Below are 21,255 nucleotides of genomic sequence, written 5' to 3'. Positions count from 1 at the left end.
AGGCGTTTTTTGGTTCCAAAATTCAAAAAATTCCCAAAATACCTAATTCTTTGACAAAATATTGAGATATAAGATAAAATGGGAATGTACCTAACACAATTATTTGAAAATTCAAAATCAAATTTATTACTGAAGTTGGTTTACGTCAATTGTTTTGATGGGAACAGAAAAGGTAAATTTTCTAATTATTACTACAACAGTGAATGGGTACTATTACAAGAGCATTGGTATTGTATGGAGAAAGTTCAGTGGTTTTAATTTAAAACAACCAGCGTAAAATTAATTATCTGTATCCACTGTGTAGTCATAGAGTTTATCACCTAGAAAGTATAATGATGTACCACCATCATTGTTATTTATTTATTATTATCGTGAAACATTGTTCCCGCAGTTATGGTTAACAAATGTTCGTATGTCATTATTTTACTTTTTCCTAATACTTTTTTTCATACACCGAGTTAGTTCACTGACTTCTGAACCTGTTGAACTGTCATTTAGAAACCGTTATAGGTACAACTGAATCTGCCGAATAGACAACTTGGTATCGTACGTTAAAAATTGCACTAAACTGAAATTATATCTACTCATGGTTATATTGTTACAAATAATAGTTTAAGAATAAATTTTTATTTACTCAACAAAGCTTCTTTTAAATAAAAATTTAAAAATATGTAATAACCCGAAAGTTATTCGTTTTTCGAATAAAATGAAAGATCTTTTTTCTTTCAAACCTATACTTAAAGGCTATTTTACAGTTATTCTGTGGTGTGGCAGTTCTGGGTTTCATAGATATAGAATATATATCCTAGTATCACCGGCATTGATTGACATAATTTGTTGCAAATTCAGTCAATTTTTACCTTTAGTTAAGTTTCCAGCTTCATTAATCTTCATCAAATGTCATCTGAGATACTTGCATAGATGTGATATTTTACAAAAATTTTAACACACATATTTTGCAATTTAAGCCGTTTAGGAAAGAAATGAAAACCCTGTAATTTTTTGCTATCAATAAATTGTAGTCAAAATCTATTTTATAGTAAGGTGTAAAATATTTGTCATCCACACAGTTTTTTATATTCTTATACAGGGTGCTTCAGTAGCATATAGAGAAAATCATTATTTTAAGGAGAATATTCTCAATGAACATACGTTTCAAACCTCTTCATTTTCAAGAAACAGGGTATTAAAGTTTTTGTTTTTTTTTTTAGATTATCTTTTGAATGTGAAAAAATATATTTTTTTTACTTTGAGCAACTATTTGTTGAATTGCTTTCTACAAACGTGCCAATTTTCACGTTAAAAGATTCATCAGTAGCGTACTTACTATTTTACTATTTTCTTTATAAAATGATGATCACAATGTCTTAATGGCAACATTCTATAATTTTTACAATCCAAACTATTATTTTTTTTCCTAAGCTACTAAATAAGTTACAGAAATTGTCAGTTTTTTAAATTATTGAAATAAACTTCTGTGAAACTATTGACAATCCAAATAGTAATCAAAGCCGTCCAATATTGATGAAATTTTGTTATAGTGTACATTGATGTCCTCAATCATCTTCAATAATTTTACTGAAAAACTGTGCAACCTATAAAAAAAATTAAAGAATAGCTATTCTTCTTAAAATATATTAGGATTATGTAATTCTTAAAAAATATTTCCTAAAAGCAATTATTTACATCAGTTTTGTAAAATATTAGATAACTTCTAAATAATTTACTATTTTAAAAGGTTATGTATTAAAAATTTTACATTACCAATTAGAAGAGTAATAAAATAATAGAGACTACTTGGTAGAAGGAAAAGTTTTCTAAGAAAATTGAAAGAATTAGTAATATAAATATTACGGACAGTTTTATTAAACACTCGACCAAAAAATGGGACACAAAATTAAAAAACTACAGTCATGTAACATGTAAAAGTAATAGTTACCTTGTAAAAGTAATAAACAGTCTGTTTGAAGTTCTTTGATTAGTTTTAAAACCAGATAAGGTTTTCGAAACATTGAATGTGTCATGTGTTGTACCTAAAGTGTAATAGAGAAGAATTATTTAGGTACTTTACTCAGTATGAGATATTTCTGATTAGGCAAAACCGTTTTAAACAATCAAAAAATTGACTGATCCTTATGGAGTAATAGGTCATTTATCTTTATTTATTTGTATTTGAAAACTGTTATTAAAATAAATTAGATAGAAACAAGCTAGCCACATCCAGTGTTCTTGTAGAATTTTTTTGTTTTCATTATTTTTATCATAAATTTTTAAGGATTCTTAAAAAACCTGTAATTGGCTTAGCTTAGCTAAAATTTTAATTACGTTTCCACTGTTTTGCGATCTTGATTAGTTATCCCCCCATTTAAATAAATTAGCTCTATTAACACTCCAATTACCGACATTAAAATCCTTAAAGTTAATAGAGTCTGCAGAATACAACCAAACAATGCATGCTGATGCAGCCCAATTGAGAATATCAGATACCAAACAGAGGCTACATCACCGGTAAACCATTTACATGTAAATGTGGACTATCATAGTCATTCATCTTCCCCTTTCGCGTTGATTAAATATAGTGTAAAACCCCCGTACAGAGGGTTGATCCACCCTATACAAGGCACCCTTATTGAGTGTTGAACACTCAGTATTTAAATTATCAAACGGATACGGATATTACTATTAAGATAATTGGGAAGTCCCCTACGATATTTGAGGAAACCCATGAAGTCCTTAGAGACGTCATTTGTTTGTGCTTTAGGCGCTATTATACTGATCATCTCTTTTAACCGTAATAGACAGGGTGAATGAACTAAATTAGATGGGATTTTGGCTTTTTGTGTAACCCTGATTTTACTCGACAATTTTTTTCCGTTTCTGTACTTATTTGATAATTCAAAGTTGTAAGATTTATTATCAATTATGATATAAAATATTTAAAATAGATTATATTTTTTTTAAAATTTTTTAAATATGCTCCAAAATCGGGTCAGTGGAATTTTGAGTTTTCTTTAATTATCAAAAACTAAGCTTTATTTATATCATCTGGCAAAGTTTTAGTCCTGCAACAGCATTTTAATTGCCTTTTTATATTTAAATTTGCTGCCACTAGAACTACAAGCTAGTACTATAAATATTATCGAGGCTTTCTGAACTAACTGTTTAATTTAAAAAATTAAAAAGGCAGCGGATGAAATTGAAAATGTATAATGCACTAAAAAGAGCTTCAATTTGATATACAGGGTGTCCCACCAGGAATGGCCACTATCGATATCTCAGAAAGTACCGATCCGATAAATCTGAAAATTTGGCAACCTATCAAAGACAGTAGGGCCAAGCCAACACAACTAAAATATTTAGAACGTTATGACACTTCCTGTTAACCGGAAATCGACATTAACTTTCTTATTTTAAATGGAACGCCCTCTATATTATTGCGTTTTCGGATTCTACGTGAAATTTGAGGGTCAATTTATTAAATATTTCCTATACATAAGAAAATTTGACAGATGCAATAGTCTGCGGAGATGCCAGTAACCCTTTTCAGGAGCGTAATATCAAGTGAATTTTTGGTACCTGTAAAGAGCATAGGTAAAACTAAATTATGGTATACCAACAAATCAAAACATTTAATACTAGGTGTTTCATTTTTGCTGTTACATTTTGATGACTTTAAACAGCTATAACGTTGTCAACAAATGGAATACCCTGTATTATTTTACTCTACCTCTGTATGCAGATTGAAATTTCCTTTCTAGCCTTATAAGCATTGTTAAAGTTACTGCCGTTACTGCTTTCAGAGACATTTTCTATTTTTTTGAAAAATTTTTTTTCTCGAATCAGACCTGTTATTAAATTGGTCATCACCAGAAAAACTCCAAAAACAATTAAAATAACTCATAACTCAATAACACATTATTGTTATGTCTGTAATAGTTTCTGGCATTTCAGGCATTTTTATTTAAATTTTCGCCAAAAACTAATACAGACATAACAATCATTTGACAACTAACTTGACAAATGTCAAGTTATGTGAACTGTTTTTGTAGTGGTTCTGGTCATGGCCAATTTGATAACACGTCTGATACGAGAAAAACTGTCCAAAAAATAGAAAATTGCAAATATCTTTAAAAGTAGTAACGGTAACCCTAACAATGCTTATATGGTTTGAAAGAAAATTTCAATCTGCATACGACATACAGAAATGTAAACTAGCATATTTGGAATAAAATTACATTGTTGATGAGTTTTGTTGTCCAAAAGTCACTAAACAGTAACATATTAACATCACTGAACTGAAGAAAATAACAAGTACAATGGCGTGAATATTGATAGGTTTATTATTTTGATAGTTTATGATGCAGCAGTATAATTATAAAATGTGTTTCAATATTTATCACAGCGAGTTTTGATTTCAAAATTAAAAACAATATGAATTTCAAAAGGATATATCAGATCTTAGCTTTGGAATATAATCGTACATATTATCTACGAACAAGGATAATAGTTTAAGTAATTGTTCTGAATAAATTTTAGATACAATGTAAAGTAAGGCTCATACAGTTGCGAATTTCGAATTGCGAAACGGATATTATTCTGATAAGCTGATTTAATTAAAAACGTTTGCTTTTCATTGAAATCAACCAGTCTGAATAATAGTCGCATTTCGTAAATTCGCGACTATTTGCACCACATTTGAGAATGGGAATGTAGTTTAAACTAACTGAAATTTATCTATTTATTTCATAGATAAATCGTCAGCCGATCAAATGAACAGCGTTTTTCCAAGAAAAATGTTAATTTAGCAAACATGGAAAGAAACGCACAGCTATAATTGGCACATATGATATTTAATAACAAGTTTGAATTAATTACTTATTGCCAGTAATAAAGTAAATTACACTGACTATTATCTATTACATATCTATATATTAAATCCTTAGATATTTTTGAATTTCTAGTTCCAATTTTGAGTGAATGATGCAAACAAAGAAAGCGTTTTACAATTTGTTCTCAACTCTATTAAAAACAATTGAAATAAATAGAACATGATGTACATTTGCTTGTGATATGCAAATTAAAAAATATAACGTGGAAATCTTCTTGAACCTTTTGTTTAATTTTAAAATATATTTATTTTCTTGGGAATTGGGTTCTGATGGGATACTCGGTTAAAAAAAGGATAAAAGAAACAGCAGCGTACGTTGAAAATGAAAACGTATCCACGTACCACATTGCCGATTAAAAATATTATCCTGACACGCTTACAACATCTAAAAATGCAAGCCTTTTTCAAATTTAAAATGAAAAAACATAATATTATATTGTGAAAATTTGTCCACTGCACGATGACTGATGTATAGTTTTTACAAAAAAATTTTTAAGAAAAATGGTTGTTGTTTAGGTTTTATTTAATTAACTATAACAATTTTAACAATAAAAGCCTTTTGAAAAAGTTCCTGATCAGGAACGAAACGTGAAGAAAGAAATAGCTGCTGTTTCTTTTATCCTTTTTTTTAACCGACTTGATAGAAACCAATTCCCAAGAAAATAAATATGTTTTAATATTAAAACATATATTTTAACACTTGTTCCTAAGATCATTTTAAATGATCAAATAAACCTTCTGAATCTTTATATCTCGGTAGAAAGCAAAATTCCTCTAATTCTTTTTTTATTAATACTTATCTCGATTTTTGCATCAACTCGCTCATTTTATCGATGGCTATATAGTCTAGATATCTTCAAAGATAATTCTCATCTCCAGGAAATATAATCAGAAGTAAACACAGAGATTATTTCCACCAGATACAAGTCCATTGTAAGGGTCGTATAAGTATATAAAATATTTTGTGACATAATATTTTGTTTTCTATTATTATTCGCTTTTAATCATGAGAATTCTATTATTAATTAAGTATATGGAATGTCACGTATCTGCTCCATACTTGGCAAACTCTTAGATTTTTTGCTGGAAATAACTAGGGTAAAATGAGTATAGAAGTATATTTGCAGCTTACCAGTAAATTAGACCTTGGATCTAATGAACAGACGGAAGAGGAAGCCACAATATTCCGATAAGAAAAGTTGTGAAACTGCTTCTCGAAAGACATCTTAAACGAATGTATCTGGACAAGCCTCAAATCGTCACTAACCTAGCCTTTCTGCAACTAGATGATGACGCTTGCCTAAGGCCTAAATTTTGCCTTAGCACCCAGAACAATTCCAAGAAAGGAAATTATTAGCGCCATGGAAACCACGTGCCGAAGCGACGACTTCCCGAAGTAGTGACATAAGAAGTAAGGGTTCAGGCAGCACACATATGTAGGTATTACGAACTGTCAAACGTCCAAATCTATATAGAAAAAAGTCCAAGCATTAGAAGAACTGAAGAAAAATGAAGATCATTCTCCTGGCCAACAAAGGAAATGCATGTCATCTTGAACGCAATAAAGTACATACCTAAAGTGGAACATCTACTATAGGATCTCGATTATAATAAAATCACTATGAGTCAATTAAGGAAGCTCAGAATAAGTGGTGTCAGCGGTTCAAGCATTCCCGAAGAATTACATCAGAACTACCTACTGCAGAACTACCTTATATTAAGTGATTCAAGAACTCCCAACATTAATGACTTTAGCCAAACCCTAAAAATTTTATTGAGGTCAAGAAAATTCATCTAGATACTGATGATATCCTAGTGAGCTTTGACATGACGTCATTGTCCATAAAAGTACTCGTATTTATTAAACAAAATTTGGAGGAAAGTCAGCTAAAACTCATCGTAGGATAAAAATTTAATAGATTTAGCAAATGATACCTTATTCTCCTTTAAGAACTAGTTTTATGAACAAAATGCCCAGCTCTAACATATCTCTCAACAAAGATTTAAGATTTATTATCTGGATCCACAGTATAAAAACACAGAAGGATTCGTTAATTACATCAATGGAATGCATACAGACATCGGCTTCATCATTGAGATGGCACTCTAGGTCACAACGTTTAGAGGAAACCAACCCATGTTAGATATATGAAAACTCGACACTATCCAGCCCAGAAACAGGGTATTGTACAGCACATTGGGCACACCTACGACCAGAACACTTGGTAGATATGCTGTTAGAGAAATACGGACAGAAATACTGAACGGGCTATTAGATATTCTTGAATTATAGGGAGTAGAAGAAATGAGAGAAAGGGGGCGTGTCTCTACTAAAACTCATTAATTTCTTCTATTGATATTTTCGGGGGAACAGGCAGGGATCATTAAACCTATATTTTTTGACATATTTCACAAATTAGGAATTCCGCAATCTGTCTACAATATCTCTAGTTACTGTTTTGTGGTGATATCATTCGACAACTTTGAGGAAACGTTCGTATAATTTGTATTTACTTGAAGGATCGTACAGTACACGAATAAAATAATAATAGAATAAAATGGATCTGCCTAATACAGTATTAAAATATTTTTAAGTTCTTCGAAGTTAGCCTTCATTTTCTCTCTAGTGAAGCTGGGTATTAACTTTCCAGTGTACATTTGTTTTTTACTCTCAATATATTCTGTTAGAAGTTCTTTTTGTTTAAAACTTACCGAATTTAGCTTCGGTTTTTTATTAATATCCATTCTCTTTTCTCTTTAGACTGCACCTGACATTGACGAACAAATAACAATAACTAAATAAAGTAGCACTTATTTCATGGCTTTCTGATTGGTCGGTACATTTGACAACATTGTTCCTCGTTCTTTACTTTCAAGGCTCGATCTCTTTGTGTCGAGAATACGGTATGAATTTTGTGATAGTAGAGCAAAATGAGGGAACGCTCCCCGGGAAGCATTCTATTCTCTCACCGTCAAGAATCGAGCTCCAGGATATCTGAGACTTATCTGCATTATATACGACGATATACTGACTAGATAGACCTCATCTTAAGGAAATACAAAATTAGTAATACTTACAACACCTCAAGGAAGATAGGGGTAGCCTTTCCCAAGGCGAACTGCAAGAACGATCTACTCCGACACCCCGGTATATGCAGCATTCCGTTTATATACGAAAAAGTATATATTAAACAAAGGACAAGAGCGTAAAAAAATCAGCAGTTTCACAGCACAGAGCAGATACAAAGACCACTCTCTCACCAGAATTCTGGTGAGAGAGAAGAGAAAGAAGATTTTGGCCAAGACTCTACCGGGAGACAATAGAAACCCAGGAGAGTTAAAATAATTGGAAGGAATAGAAGTGGAAAACGACTCGTCTGCAAAAACCAAAGATCGAAACAACGTAGACCAGTGAGTACTAGTCATGAACCAGAACGCCATAGTTCAACGCATGTAGCCATTATAAATATCTGTCAGATGATTTAATATCAGTTTCAGAGCTTCTTCTGAAGAAGAGAGCAATATATCTCTCAAACTGCCATTAAGCCTAAACGTAGCAGCCCGTCCAGAAATTGTGCAATCACTGATAACTGTCACATAAGCTTGCAAACCCAGTTATAAATATGATTAATATTTGTTTTATTCGTTTCACGTTTGTTTTGTGCCCCTGAATCAATCCATAAAAGCACGGCAGTCAATTTTGAGACATCCTTTATACGTAATCGTATTTAAAGAGATACATATATTTTGCTACATTATTTGTCCATAATGTTTTTGCATCTTGCTCATTATTAAAATACAAATGTTTACATTCTACTCCATTTATTTAATGGTCATTTTTTATTGGAGGAAATAATCTGAAATATGGCAACCGGAGTAGAGCTGGAGACTTTTATCTTCTCCTTCACTCGAAAATTCCTATCCACTTAAACCGAAACGCTCCATGGCAGTTAAACGCTTTTTATTTTCCAAGCGGGTTACTATCGAGAGCTTTGTTTCAGGGATCCTCCGGAATTACGAGCTTACAACAACACCGACATAATCCTCAGACTGCCAATGGGAAAAAGAATTAGGGACATCCGATGGCTCTCCGTCTGGTGTCGGCGGTTCACGGTAAGTTTGAATTATAGTATTAAGTTAGAGTACATCGCTAAGAGCATTTTTACTAGAAATGTATTTGTTCTTCTAGAAATTTTAATTCAAAGGGATCTTTTAATACTATGCATCAGGGGAATTATATTACAAAAGTTAGTTACCTCGGAGAAACGTTACAGAGAACAAACTTTCATATGGAAAATTGTGAACATTATTTACTGCAGTCGAACTAGATCATAAATCCTGAAAACTTGAAAAAATTATTAGTAGACATTTTATTGCACTTCATGACGGGGAAGGGTTTGTAGAATGATAATATCGAAAAAATAACTCGAAAGAAGTGACGCCAAGTTGGCAAATTGCAAATAAGAGGCAAATTTACATGTTTTTTCACTTTTTTTACTACCCACGACAATCTAGACGACCTATCGAAAAATTAGTTATTTTATGTTGTAGGCGATTAAATTACCTACAATTTAAGGTACCTAATGTCATTTTTCACTAATTTGTTAACTGTAAAATAAAGGCCGAACGCGAAAATATCAGTTTTCGAAAATTGCACATTATTATTGCAAAAAGCGATGGATGTTGATGAAGTTTGTGGAAAAGACGGTCAATCCAACCAACATGTGTGCCAAACGCCGATTCAATTAACCCTGAAATTGTTGCTCCAGGTATTTGTTAATTAATTTCGTTTGTTTTTTCTTTGGAACTAACTATTTAATTACTACACGTTAATTTTAGAAGTTAATAACGTAGATATAGGTTCTAATTGGTCAATTTAACCGAATTTGAAACGTTGAAATAAAAAGTCTCGCACGACCGAGAGCGACGTTCACACGCATGCGCGGGGCCTGGCGGTCCTTCTCCACGAGCAGGCCGTTCATTAACGTTAACTTTTACTGCTGCTAACGCATTTATTAATGAACTATCAATCTAAAACTTTCTGCAAATAAAAGTTTAACCCTTTTCCTTAATTATCTCTAATTATTATTCCGGTCCGATACGTCCAATAGTTAATTAACAAATAACATTATAAAAAATATATATTGTATATATTGATAAAATCTTCTTATTATATCTAATGTAATTTATAAAATAAATTGTTTAAATTGTAATAAGTTATACATAGGTCAAACTTCTAGAAATATTAAGTCTCGAATTTCTTCACATAAAAGTGATATTAGATTAAGACCAGATGCTTTTGCACTCTCACAACATGTTAATTCTACAGGACATAAAATGGATTTTGAAAATTTTAAAATTTTAGCAACAGAAAAGGATTATTTAGAAAATTAACCAAGAAGAAAATACTCTAAATAAAAAAACAGATACAAAACACATTAACATTATATTTTCCAACAGACTTTCTATACAGGGTGTTAAAAGTGTAAAATATTTAAGGAGGTAATAGTATGAACCAAAATAAGCAGAAAAGTCTCAATGAACATGGGTCCGCAAAGTAACGGTTGCGGAGATATGGAATGTTTTATGTTTTTTAGCCCCTTTTTTTATTTTGCAAAAACGTTGTGTATTTTTTTATAATAGTTGGTTGATGTTTAGTGAAATAAACAGTACGTATTTGACAGTTGTTCTCAGTGCACAAGTTTTCTTTCGCTATGGCTGGTTACTCTAACGCAGAATTAACAGACATGCATTTCATGTATGGTCGTGCTAATGGGAACGCCACCGAAGCGCGACGTCTTTATGTTGACGCTTATCCAAATCGCCAGATTCCTTCACAACGCATGTTTGGAAGAATTCACCAAAGATTGCGTGATACCGGTTCCTTGAGCAAACAGTGCCATTTATCCGGAAGACCAAGGTCGGTATCCACTCCTAGAGCAGAAGAAGAAATTCTAGCACTGGTAGAGCAGAATCCAGGTACGAGTGTGCGGAGAATATCAGCCGAGGTAGGAATTAGTGGTCCTCTTGTTTGGAGAATCCTTCACGAGCAACTGCTTTATCCATACCATGTGCAACGAGTACAGGCCTTAAATCCAATAAATGATCATCAAGCACGTTTGGTTTTTTGCCGCTGGTTTCTACGTCATGATGCTGAAGACCCTCGTTTTCTTGCAAACATTCTTTTTACTGATGAGGCCGGGTTCACAAGAAATGGAGTGTTTAATTTTCACAATACGCATATTTGGGCCGACGAAAATCCTCATGCTCTAATAGAATCTGGACATCAGGCACGTTTTTCATTAAACATTTGGATGGGTATTGTAGGTGACAGGTTTCTAGGTCCTGTTGTTTTACCAAACCGATTAACAGGCGCTGCTTACCTCAACTTTCTGCAGAACACACTGTATGAGTTTTTGGAAGACATTCCTTTGAATCAGAGGCAACAAATGTGGTTCCAGCATGATGGTGCTCCAGCTCATTTTTCCATGGCCGTTAGAGAGCATTTACACCAAACTTTTCCACATAGATGGGTAGGAAGGGCCGGACCTGTTTTATGGCCTCCAAGATCGCCTGATCTGAACCCTCTAGATTTCTTTGTTTGGGGATATTTGAAGACATTAGTGTATGGTACTCCTGTAAATAGCCTGGAAGAGCTGCAGCTACGGATTAATCAAAAGTGTCAAGAAATCCAAACCAAGGAGGGTGTTTTCGAAAGAGTTCGAATATCGTTGAGACGAAGATGTCGTGCCTGCTTGGAAATGGACGGAGGGCACTTTGAACATATTCTGTAACTTTGTTTTTTGTTTGTTAAAAGCTTCCCTTGTCGGTTTATTCATAATAAAATAAAATGTTTGAAAAACGAATAGTGGTCCATATCTCCGCAACCGTTACTTTGCAGACCCATGTTTATTAAGACTTTTCTGCTTATTTTGGTTCATATTATTACCTCCTGAAATATTTTACACTCTTTTTTAACACCCTGTAGATAAAAATCTAAATCATAGTACTATAATATTTATTAATTCTATATAAATATAAAATAATTTTTGTTTTTGTTTTCCAAAATTTATGAAATGTCATTTAATATCAATGTCCAAAATCTATCAAATGTCAATGTCCAAAATCTATCAATCTATAAATATCAATAACTCAGTTTCTTGTAAGTAATCCACTTCTTGTAAGTAATCCACTTTTATATTTTAAATTATTATAATTATATCTATAACTTATAGTGTCACTAATGAAGCAATAAAATATTGCGAAAGCTTTTACATAGAAAAAAGTTTCATCTAAAAAATAGGCTTTAATCCCACTAATAAGAAGATTTTATTTATATATACAAAAGCCACGAATATCTTTTCTATATTGTATATATTGTATTTCTATTGTAAATAAAGAGACGTAGGTGATTACTCTTTTTTTAAAATTATCGTAAAAATAACCTGTATCTAATGCAAAAAGAGCGAATTCCCGAGCGGCATTTGCGACCCTGGGATATTATTACGCCGTTTTGCACGTCCTACTTTGTTAGTTGTAAAGGGCTACTTAATTTCAATATTTTGTTACTTTTGTTTTTCGATACCTTTCTTTGGATTAATTAGAAACTATATCTACGATATTAACTTCTAAAATTAATGTTTAGTAATTAAACAACCAGTTGCAAAAAACAAAATTAATTTACAAATACCTGGAGCAACAATTTCACGTTCAATCGAACCTACCTTTATCACACATGTTGGTCTTTGGATTGCTCGTCTTTTCTATAACAACATCCATCGATTTTTGCAACAATAATGCGCAATTTTAAATTTTAAATTTCTTCACTAATAATTTTTTTGATTTTTCATAATTAGACTGTATTTAAAGATTAATTTCTAACAAAAAATTCCTATATTTCTTGGCGAAACGCACTGTCTTGAAACTATTTCCGATTTATTCAACTGTGCCAAAGGCTTATTTTATATATAAAAAAGTAACTATTTAAATTAAAAGACATTATTTTCCTAAAGATATCTATCAGAATTAAATGCACTTTCCAAAAATATTCGGTGTTGTCGAAATTCTTGGGATTCATAGTGACGTTATCTCCCAGCATTTAACAATTTGTGTATCAACTGCTTTTCTTCGTAAACACGTGGCCAATACTATAATTTTTTCACTCAACGCCATGATGTTAATAATAAGCTTTTACAAAAATTTGAGACTATTCTATACTGCGGAAAAGGACCGCATGTGCAGTTTTGTGACAAATTGAGATAATTATATTTTCGAAATCTACATCGCATTACCATCTATAAATATAAAAAATATCGATTTTGTTTCTTTAAATTTAAAAATTTGTACATTTAAAATTTCTAATTTTGTGTCACTCTTATTTTCTTCATCGCTATACTAGAAAAAAACAGCACATACGGCTTTCTTCTCTAGCAGAAGCGTTGAAATACGATGTTTTTAACAAATTAAATTCGTATGTGTTCACATGCGTTGTTTTAAATTAAACAACAATTAAACATTATTTTCAACACAATATATTAAAAATTGTAAAATATCCTGTAAAAACATACAAAATATCATGTATACGATGTACATGTTATGCATGGTCCTTCTATTAATTTATGTTGAAAATGTAGCTCATACTGCACATACGGTATTTTTACCTAGCAAAATCTTAAATATATTAAGACAAAACAACATATGTGACGCTGTTTTTATTGAAATTGCAATGTTTCCTAACATTCTTGAAATACATTAAAAAATATTTGTATTTCATTTGCCGTTACTGAAAAAATCAAGTTATTACCTTAATTAGTAAATGAATTACAGCCAAATGAAGTGTGCCTAATATCTCCTTGCAATTTTCTCTAAACTGTCATATGTGCACATACGGTCTTCTTCCAAAGTAGGGCAGTATAATAGTTTCGAAAAATTATGCGGTGTTGCCAGATTTATTAAAAATATTAATATATTGATTTTTGAGGTTGTTTTTGAAGTATGCTTTATTTGCTTAGCTTAAAATTCAATATGGCGCCCATAAGAAAAAAGAAAATTGATTATGGTTTCTTGCAACCGAAACGCCGCAATGAAAATCTACATATACAGAAATTCCTCGAAAAAGCTTGCTGTGAAAAAATGTCTTCAGATATTAAAAATTTGTCTAAATAAAAAAGTTACAGACGATTTTCGAAAATGTCACATTTACTTTTTTTTTCAAAAAAACTAAAAAACCTGCAGAGCTAGCACCGGTCTGCAAGCAAGTTAGGGACAGAACTGTCTACAACTTTCCCCACCTAACTCTTTCCTAACTCTTATAGTTTCCAAGATACATGCATCACCAAAATAGTCCACACTGTATATAAAATAAATGATAGAGTAAAAATTAAATATATCCTCATTACATAAGTACAGTGTAAAAATTTCATTATCTCAACTGCTCCAGTTACATTATTACGAACGTATATCCGCTATTTTGTAATAAACAGCGATAACAAAAGCAAGGAAGGAGGCGAAATAATATGTAGCAATACGAAATACAAATGAACTTATCTAATATGCAATAAATAGCAGGGCAATAAAGCGTGAACCATAGCGTCCAAGTAGGGGATGCTGCGACGCCTGACGTTGCTATGATTTACTGCTTTGTACTAAATGGAACCAGTTTAGCATGACGCACACAACAGGCTCAATAGCTCGAAATGATTTTGATCTGCATTGGGATTGGAGAACGGGAATGGATATTTCGTATGAATGGAAAGAGAGAGTTGTTGCTTTTGAATAAATTTTACTTCGACAGTAAATGATGGATTTAAGTAATGTCAGTGAAATAATGCGAAACGTTATTTTTTAAAATCGTTGTTCAGGTCAACGATTACTTTTTGTTTTATATATGACCGCTGACGTTGACATCTCCTAGACAGGGCTAATCGAACTTTTTATTTCACTAACAGATTTTTTTAGAAAGTGAATACGAAAAACTGTATTAAAAATTTTCACATTAGTTACTGTGCACTGCCATCTAACGACTATTTAAAGAGTTGTTGATGGTGATATATTTTTAAACTATTGTTAAAATCGTCTTTTATGTTGTTAATCTTCCAAAGAAAAGAATTTGCAGTAAGCATTTTATAAAAAAAATTCGATGATATATGCCGTACAAGGATATAGTCGAGGAAATAAAGCACTGAACTTCTGAAATCTGTGCAGTAAGATGGATAGTGATGCGGTTTTTTGCATTCGATTCGTTAGAGCGTCCAGAAAGTTTGTGATCAATGAGAAATAAAAATTGCATCGGTGCCTAAGAAAAATGCATTTTTAAAATTGCATCTCGAAGAGTTAAAATATGAAAAATTTATAACTCGGAAAATATTAACGGAAATGAGTTCAATTTTGCTACTCGGGGGTTTTTGGCGTCGCTGAATACGAATATCACGACGGCAACGGTCTCCGAGGTATCTAGTGCCCAGGGTGGCTGGTTTCCACGTCGTCGCCTGGAGTTTTGTGGAAATTCGTTATAAACTTAGCCGAAACTCGTTACCTCGGGGTTTTTGAGGTCGCTCAACACGAGTATCACGACAGCAACGGTCTACCAAGGATCATGAATATGATTTTCTGTGGGTGCAAAACCGTTTGCGAAGCTTCGTGAGGATGTAGGAAGCACGGATTGAACTGCAACATCGCGTAAAAAAATTGTGCAGGCATTAATTGCACGAATAATGAAAAATATTCTGCAAATGATATATTTTCTTCGGAAGTGGAAACACTATATAAAGGAGATGAAGAAGATAATAATGAAAATTAAAAAATTAAATAAGAAAAATTAAAATGTGTTAAGTATAATAATTTTTAGAAAACGCATTTTTTGGAATGAATAAATGTATTTTTATAATAAAAAATAATTAAGAATGAAATAGTTGTCACAGAAACCAGCTATCCTGGGTACTATGTACCTCGAGGACCGTTACCGTCGTGATATTCGAGTTGATCGACCCCAAAAACCCCGAGGTAACGAGTTTCGGCTAAGTTTATAATGAATTTCCACAAAACTCCAGGAGACGACGTGGAAACCGGCCACCCTGGGCACTAGGTACCTCGGAGACCGTTGCCGTCGTGATATTCGTGTACAGCGACCCCAAGAACCTCCGAGTAGTAAAATTGAACTCATTTCTGTCAATATTTTCCGAGTTGTAAATTTTTCATATTTTTAACTATTCAAGATGCAATTTTAAAAATGCATTTTTCTTATGCACCGATGCAATTCTCATTTCTCATTGATCACATAGGGTCACAAACTTTCTGGACGCTCTAACGAATCGAATGCAAAAAACCGCATCACAATCCATCTTACTGCACAGATTTCAGAGGTAAGGCCGTTTTTAGTGCTTTATTTCCTCGACTAATAATGAACTAGCTACAACGGAATTAAAATCAATAACAATAATTTTTGTCATGTTCTATACAGGCTGTTACAAATTCGCTTCTCACTACAGAGATCCCGGAAACGGTAAGAGCTACGAAGTAGGGAATGGGAGCAAAGTTGCGTAATCAGGGGACCAACATTATGCCTCTAAAAAATCAAGGCTAACCTGATTAGTTTTCGAAATATTTGAAAAAAAAACGAAATTTTGGAAATCCGTTTTCGTTTCATTTCAGCCTTGTTTGAGGTGATATTGAAAAAAGAACAACACTTTCTCATGGCCACTTTTTGCCCTCTATCGAATGGCATAATCAATTTTTGTATGTAACGTTTCGTCTCTCCAGGACCATCATCAACTTCACTTTTTTAAATACGACCCTAGAAATTTTATTACATATACGACTATCAAAAATTGCTGGGACGGAAATGGTTAAAAATGATCAAACATTCAAATAAGTAATATGGAGTTAGACGATGGAAATACGTCATCAGTATTATAATCAGAAAAGCTGCAATGCCATTGGTCAACTCAAGGTCAAAGTTTGTAGGTAATCTATTTCTTTAGCGACCTTGGTCAAAACTCACAAAAGAGTAGAAACAACCTTTGAAACAGTAAAACATTTAAGTACAATATTTATTGCATTCGATAAATTATTATGTTTACTGCAAGTATATTTTTACTTTACTATTATGAAACTGCAAAATACTAACAGCAACTAACAAGATTGAATGTTGGTGTAATATCATTTATAGACATCAATTGTTTTTTGAACATATTTTTTTAAATTTCAAATTTGTTGAAAAATTTAATTTATTGCTTCTAAAATAACAAGTAACAATAATAAAAAGTAATAGCAATTATGATACTTATACAGGGTGTTTAATGATAAAGACGGCAAACTCTAAGGAGATGTTTCTCAGGTAAGAGTATATACAGCGTGGTAAAAAAGTTCTGCATAAAATTCATATTTTCATTAAACAATTTTTTTTTCGAAAAACGGTGAGACCCGTCGATTTTTATTTGATCCAGGGCACCTTGTTATGTGGAAAAATTTTTTTTTCGATAATCCACTTTCGGCAGCGATGACATAATTTTTTTTTTAATGACAACGCATATTTTTTTCGTTCGAAATTGATGACAGTGATAATTATCTAAACAACGGTGTGAAAATTTCGATGTCTTACATAACAATTTTTTTTAGAAAAATGCACCTTAAGTTCTTGAATGCAATAATTTGCTGTTTACGGATCAAATGCCTTAGAAAAAAATTTATTCGGCAGAAAGCATTTCAGATAACTTAAGTTGCAACTGGTGTTATGTAATATTTGCGGAATTATTCATCAGATATTGTCAGGATCCTGATTAAACTGCAAAATTTAGAACCAAGTTCAACCGCACAAAATCCAAATAGTATGTAGCAAATTAAGGTCGACTTTTTGTCTTCGAGTTTGCCGATAAATTCCCCAAAAAAAAAAGATCCAAAGAAATGTTTACTTGAAAGGAGTAGATTACCTGAAATATTGAAGACTAAAAATCAGTACCGATTTAACATTCTTTGGTGAAATCGTTTAATTCGAAATGGCAAAACTTAGTGAACGCGAAAGAATTGATATTTTGAGGATGATTGGTTTCGGCGATAAGTTACGAACCCATCAAGAAGCTTGCCAATTATTTAATGCAACGTACCCTGACAGACCACCAATTACGCAATCTACGGTTAGTAGGGTACTGGCAAGGTTTGAGGAAACTGGTAGTGTGAAAGATGCTCCTCGTGCGGGTCGTCCTAGAGTAGATGATGAAACTAGATTGAATATCCTGGTGGAGCTCCAGGACAACCCTCATTCTAGTACAAGGTCGATTGCATTGAACAATGATATTTCACATGTAACTGTGGTGAACTTTCTCAAAAAAGAGAAATTTCACCCCTATAAGGGTCACTTGATACATGCATTGACTGAGGACGACCCAGACCGCCGTCTCCACTTTTGTGAAGATTTAATGCATCGATGTAACGGAGACCCCGACTTCCTCAAGAACATAATTTTTTCTGACGAGGCTACTTTTTATCTTAATGGATCGGTGCATCGACATAACTGCCGGTATTGGTCTCAGGAAAACCCGCACTGGGTGCAAGAAGTAGATCATCAGCACCCCCGAAAGGTGAACGTTTGGGCGGGAATAATAGGGCGTCGTATTTTAGGCCCGTATTTTTTCGAGGAAAATTTAACTGCTGCTCGCTATTTGGATTTCCTGCGGTTCGATTTGGTCCCAAGCTTAGCAGAGTTATTCCCGAACAACGAGGATCCTGATATTCCTGAGGAAAGAATTTGGTTTCAGCAGGATGGTGCACCGCCCCATTATGGAGTGCAAGTACGGGAGTACTTGAATAACACGTTTACTGGCCGGTGGATCGGGCGACGCGGAACAATCGAGTGGCCTCCGCGTTCGCCTGATTTAACACCTCTAGACTTTTTTTTGTGGGGCTATTTGAAATCGCGTGTGTACACAAACAGACCAGGTGATTTGGAAGAACTTAAAAACCGTATTCGTTTTGAAATAAATCAAATCGACCCGGGAATGCTTGAACGAAGTGTAGACGGCGTTTACACACGCTTAGGACAATGCCAAATGGTACAGGGTGGGCAATTCGAACAATTTCGCTAGACTTACACAAACATTAGTGTAATTTTACTCGTTTGAAATGTAATTTTGTCAACTTTGTCCTTTTCGGAGCCATTAATAGTGTAAGTAGACAATTATCACTTATAAGAACTTAAGGTGCATTTTTCTAAAAAAAATTGTTATGTAAGACATCGAAATTTTCACACCGTTGTTTAGATAATTATCACTGTCATCAATTTCGAACGAAAAAAATATGCGTTGTCATTTAAAAAAAAAATATGTCATCGCTGCCGTAAGTGGATGATCGAAAAAAAAAATTCCAAATAACAAGGTGCCCTGGATCAAATAAAAATCGACGGGTCTCACCGTTTTTCGAAAAAAAAATTGTTTAACGAAAATATGAATTTTATGCAGAACTTTTTTACCACGCTGTATATAAACTTAATGCCGGATATCTTTTTCTAGATACAGGGTGTTAAAGATTCCAAAAAAAATATTTTCTTATATGCAAGTTTAATTAAGTTTCTGATTGTTTCCTTTACACTTCTTTAACCAGGATAATATGTTACATTCAAAAAGGTACTAGCAATAATTTTTTACAGGACTAGTAGTACTAATTACTTAGATATATAGCGACAAATGGTCTAAATCACACCAAGTTTTATATTTAAATATCTCTATCCGCTTTCAAAATAGTCAAATGTAGCGCGTTATTTTTTTTGAATTCTTAACAGCCTCTCTCTCGAAAACGAAAAGCTTTCGGCCCATTTGTTTATATATTTTAATTGCTTATTTTTACCTGGGAGACATGTCCTCAACGTTTGTCGACGTAATTCCATTTCGTGGTATTCCCTGCACACATATATTGGAAAACATACTACTTAAAATAACTATAATATGAGTACCTATATTAATTAGAAATAAGCATGGATAAAGCCATAACACATAGTGTCTCGAAAAATCAATTTTTGGTCAAATAAATTTCAAAATTATTTTCTTTGCATGTGTGTGTAGTTAAAATAATCCTTCTTGTCTTGTGTCTTAAACACTATGTATTATTGTGTTCCAGTTAGTAATCTATATCTACAACTATTTATAGAGTCCTCTATAATGGGATTGGATCCATTGTTAATATTATAATAACATAAGTCTGTACATGAAAGACTTGTTCGTCCATTCAGCTACATGTATGACATGTATTCATTCTAAGGTTCCGTAATATAAAATTCAAGCAAATTGGAAATGTACCGACTGTTCAGCTCGTTCTGAAGATTTTGTAGCGCAGTGAATCATAATTCAATTTTTTTTCATTTCACTGTAAATGCAGAACATTTGGTCAGTCAAAATTAAAAATCAGTTAAATAAATTAATACTTTCATGAAATCCGAAAAGAAAATATAGATTTTATTGGTTAATATCGTATATAAATATACCGATGCAGTCAATGAGAAAATACAATTACAGTGTATTGAATTTCAGTAAATATTTCCACAAATACTCTTTAGAAACGGAAGCGTTATAAAATATAATTGCTTTTAATTTATTGCAAAGTGAAAATAGAAACTGTACAAACAGAAGTGTGGATATTTTGAAGTAAATTCCAGAATATTATGAATTTCTGAATTCAATAATTCCATAGAAGTACAATCTACGGAAAAGTAAAAAAAAGTAAATTAAAAAGTAAATACATTCAAACCAAAATAATTTATATATGCACAGAATATACCTACATATAGTATTACGCGTTGTTTTCAAAATAGCTACATCCCTAAAGATATATTCCCATAAAACCTAATTTTCGGATCACAAACTTATTATCAAGAGATTTTAATTTTGATATCAAAAGGTGAGGGTACTTTATGAGTTTTTTTTTCACATTTTAGTTGAACAATTTAATATTAAAAACATTTACACTAAATGAAAGAATCAAGGGTAATTTTTATGGAACTCACTCTGAAATGGTATAAATATCAGAAAATACAGCATTATTATTTAGCTCCAAAAAGTTACACACTTTGAAAACTTAAATATTTGCAGGTAAGTCAAAAGTCACAGCTTCTATTTCTTCATTTTATCCATATTTAATCGAATGATGTAACATTTATTTGTTCAATCTCGACAACCTTGAGGAATCCAACTTCAGAGAATATTTGACACCTACATAAATTTGACTATTTAGCGATAGAGGATCATTTGTTAGAACCTGCAAAATTTCACCCTACTACGAGCTCATTTGTTTTGTATTCTAATTCCCTATGTTACGTCTATGTAGTACCTAGTCATCAGCTAATTAATTAAGAAAGACTATTAAAGCACGCTTCACGTATGTGT

At 32.5% G+C, this 21,255-nt stretch overlaps 1 protein-coding gene across 5 annotated transcripts in view; it reads left to right on the top strand.

The window, feature by feature from the left end:
• The window catches only part of LOC108912028 (protein Skeletor, isoforms B/C), a 148,726-nt gene that overhangs the window by 73,625 nt on the left and 53,846 nt on the right, over positions 1-21,255 (top strand). For all 5 annotated transcript variants that reach the window (XR_002763103.1, XM_018717169.2, XM_018717172.1 and 2 more), the window contains one exon: positions 8,890-9,001. Coding sequence is in view for 4 of the 5 variants with exons in the window: in XM_018717169.2 (XP_018572685.1) it covers positions 8,890-9,001 (112 nt within the window). In the remaining variant the exon portion in view is untranslated. The remainder of the gene's footprint in view (positions 1-8,889; positions 9,002-21,255) is intronic.

This window comes from Anoplophora glabripennis, unplaced genomic scaffold, assembly GCF_000390285.2.
Source record: "Anoplophora glabripennis isolate ALB-LARVAE unplaced genomic scaffold, Agla_2.0 scaffold600, whole genome shotgun sequence".
Lineage (NCBI taxonomy): Eukaryota > Metazoa > Arthropoda > Insecta > Coleoptera > Cerambycidae > Anoplophora > Anoplophora glabripennis.
Note: the sequence above shows the minus strand (reverse complement) of the source record. Positions and strands in the feature narration are given on the sequence as shown.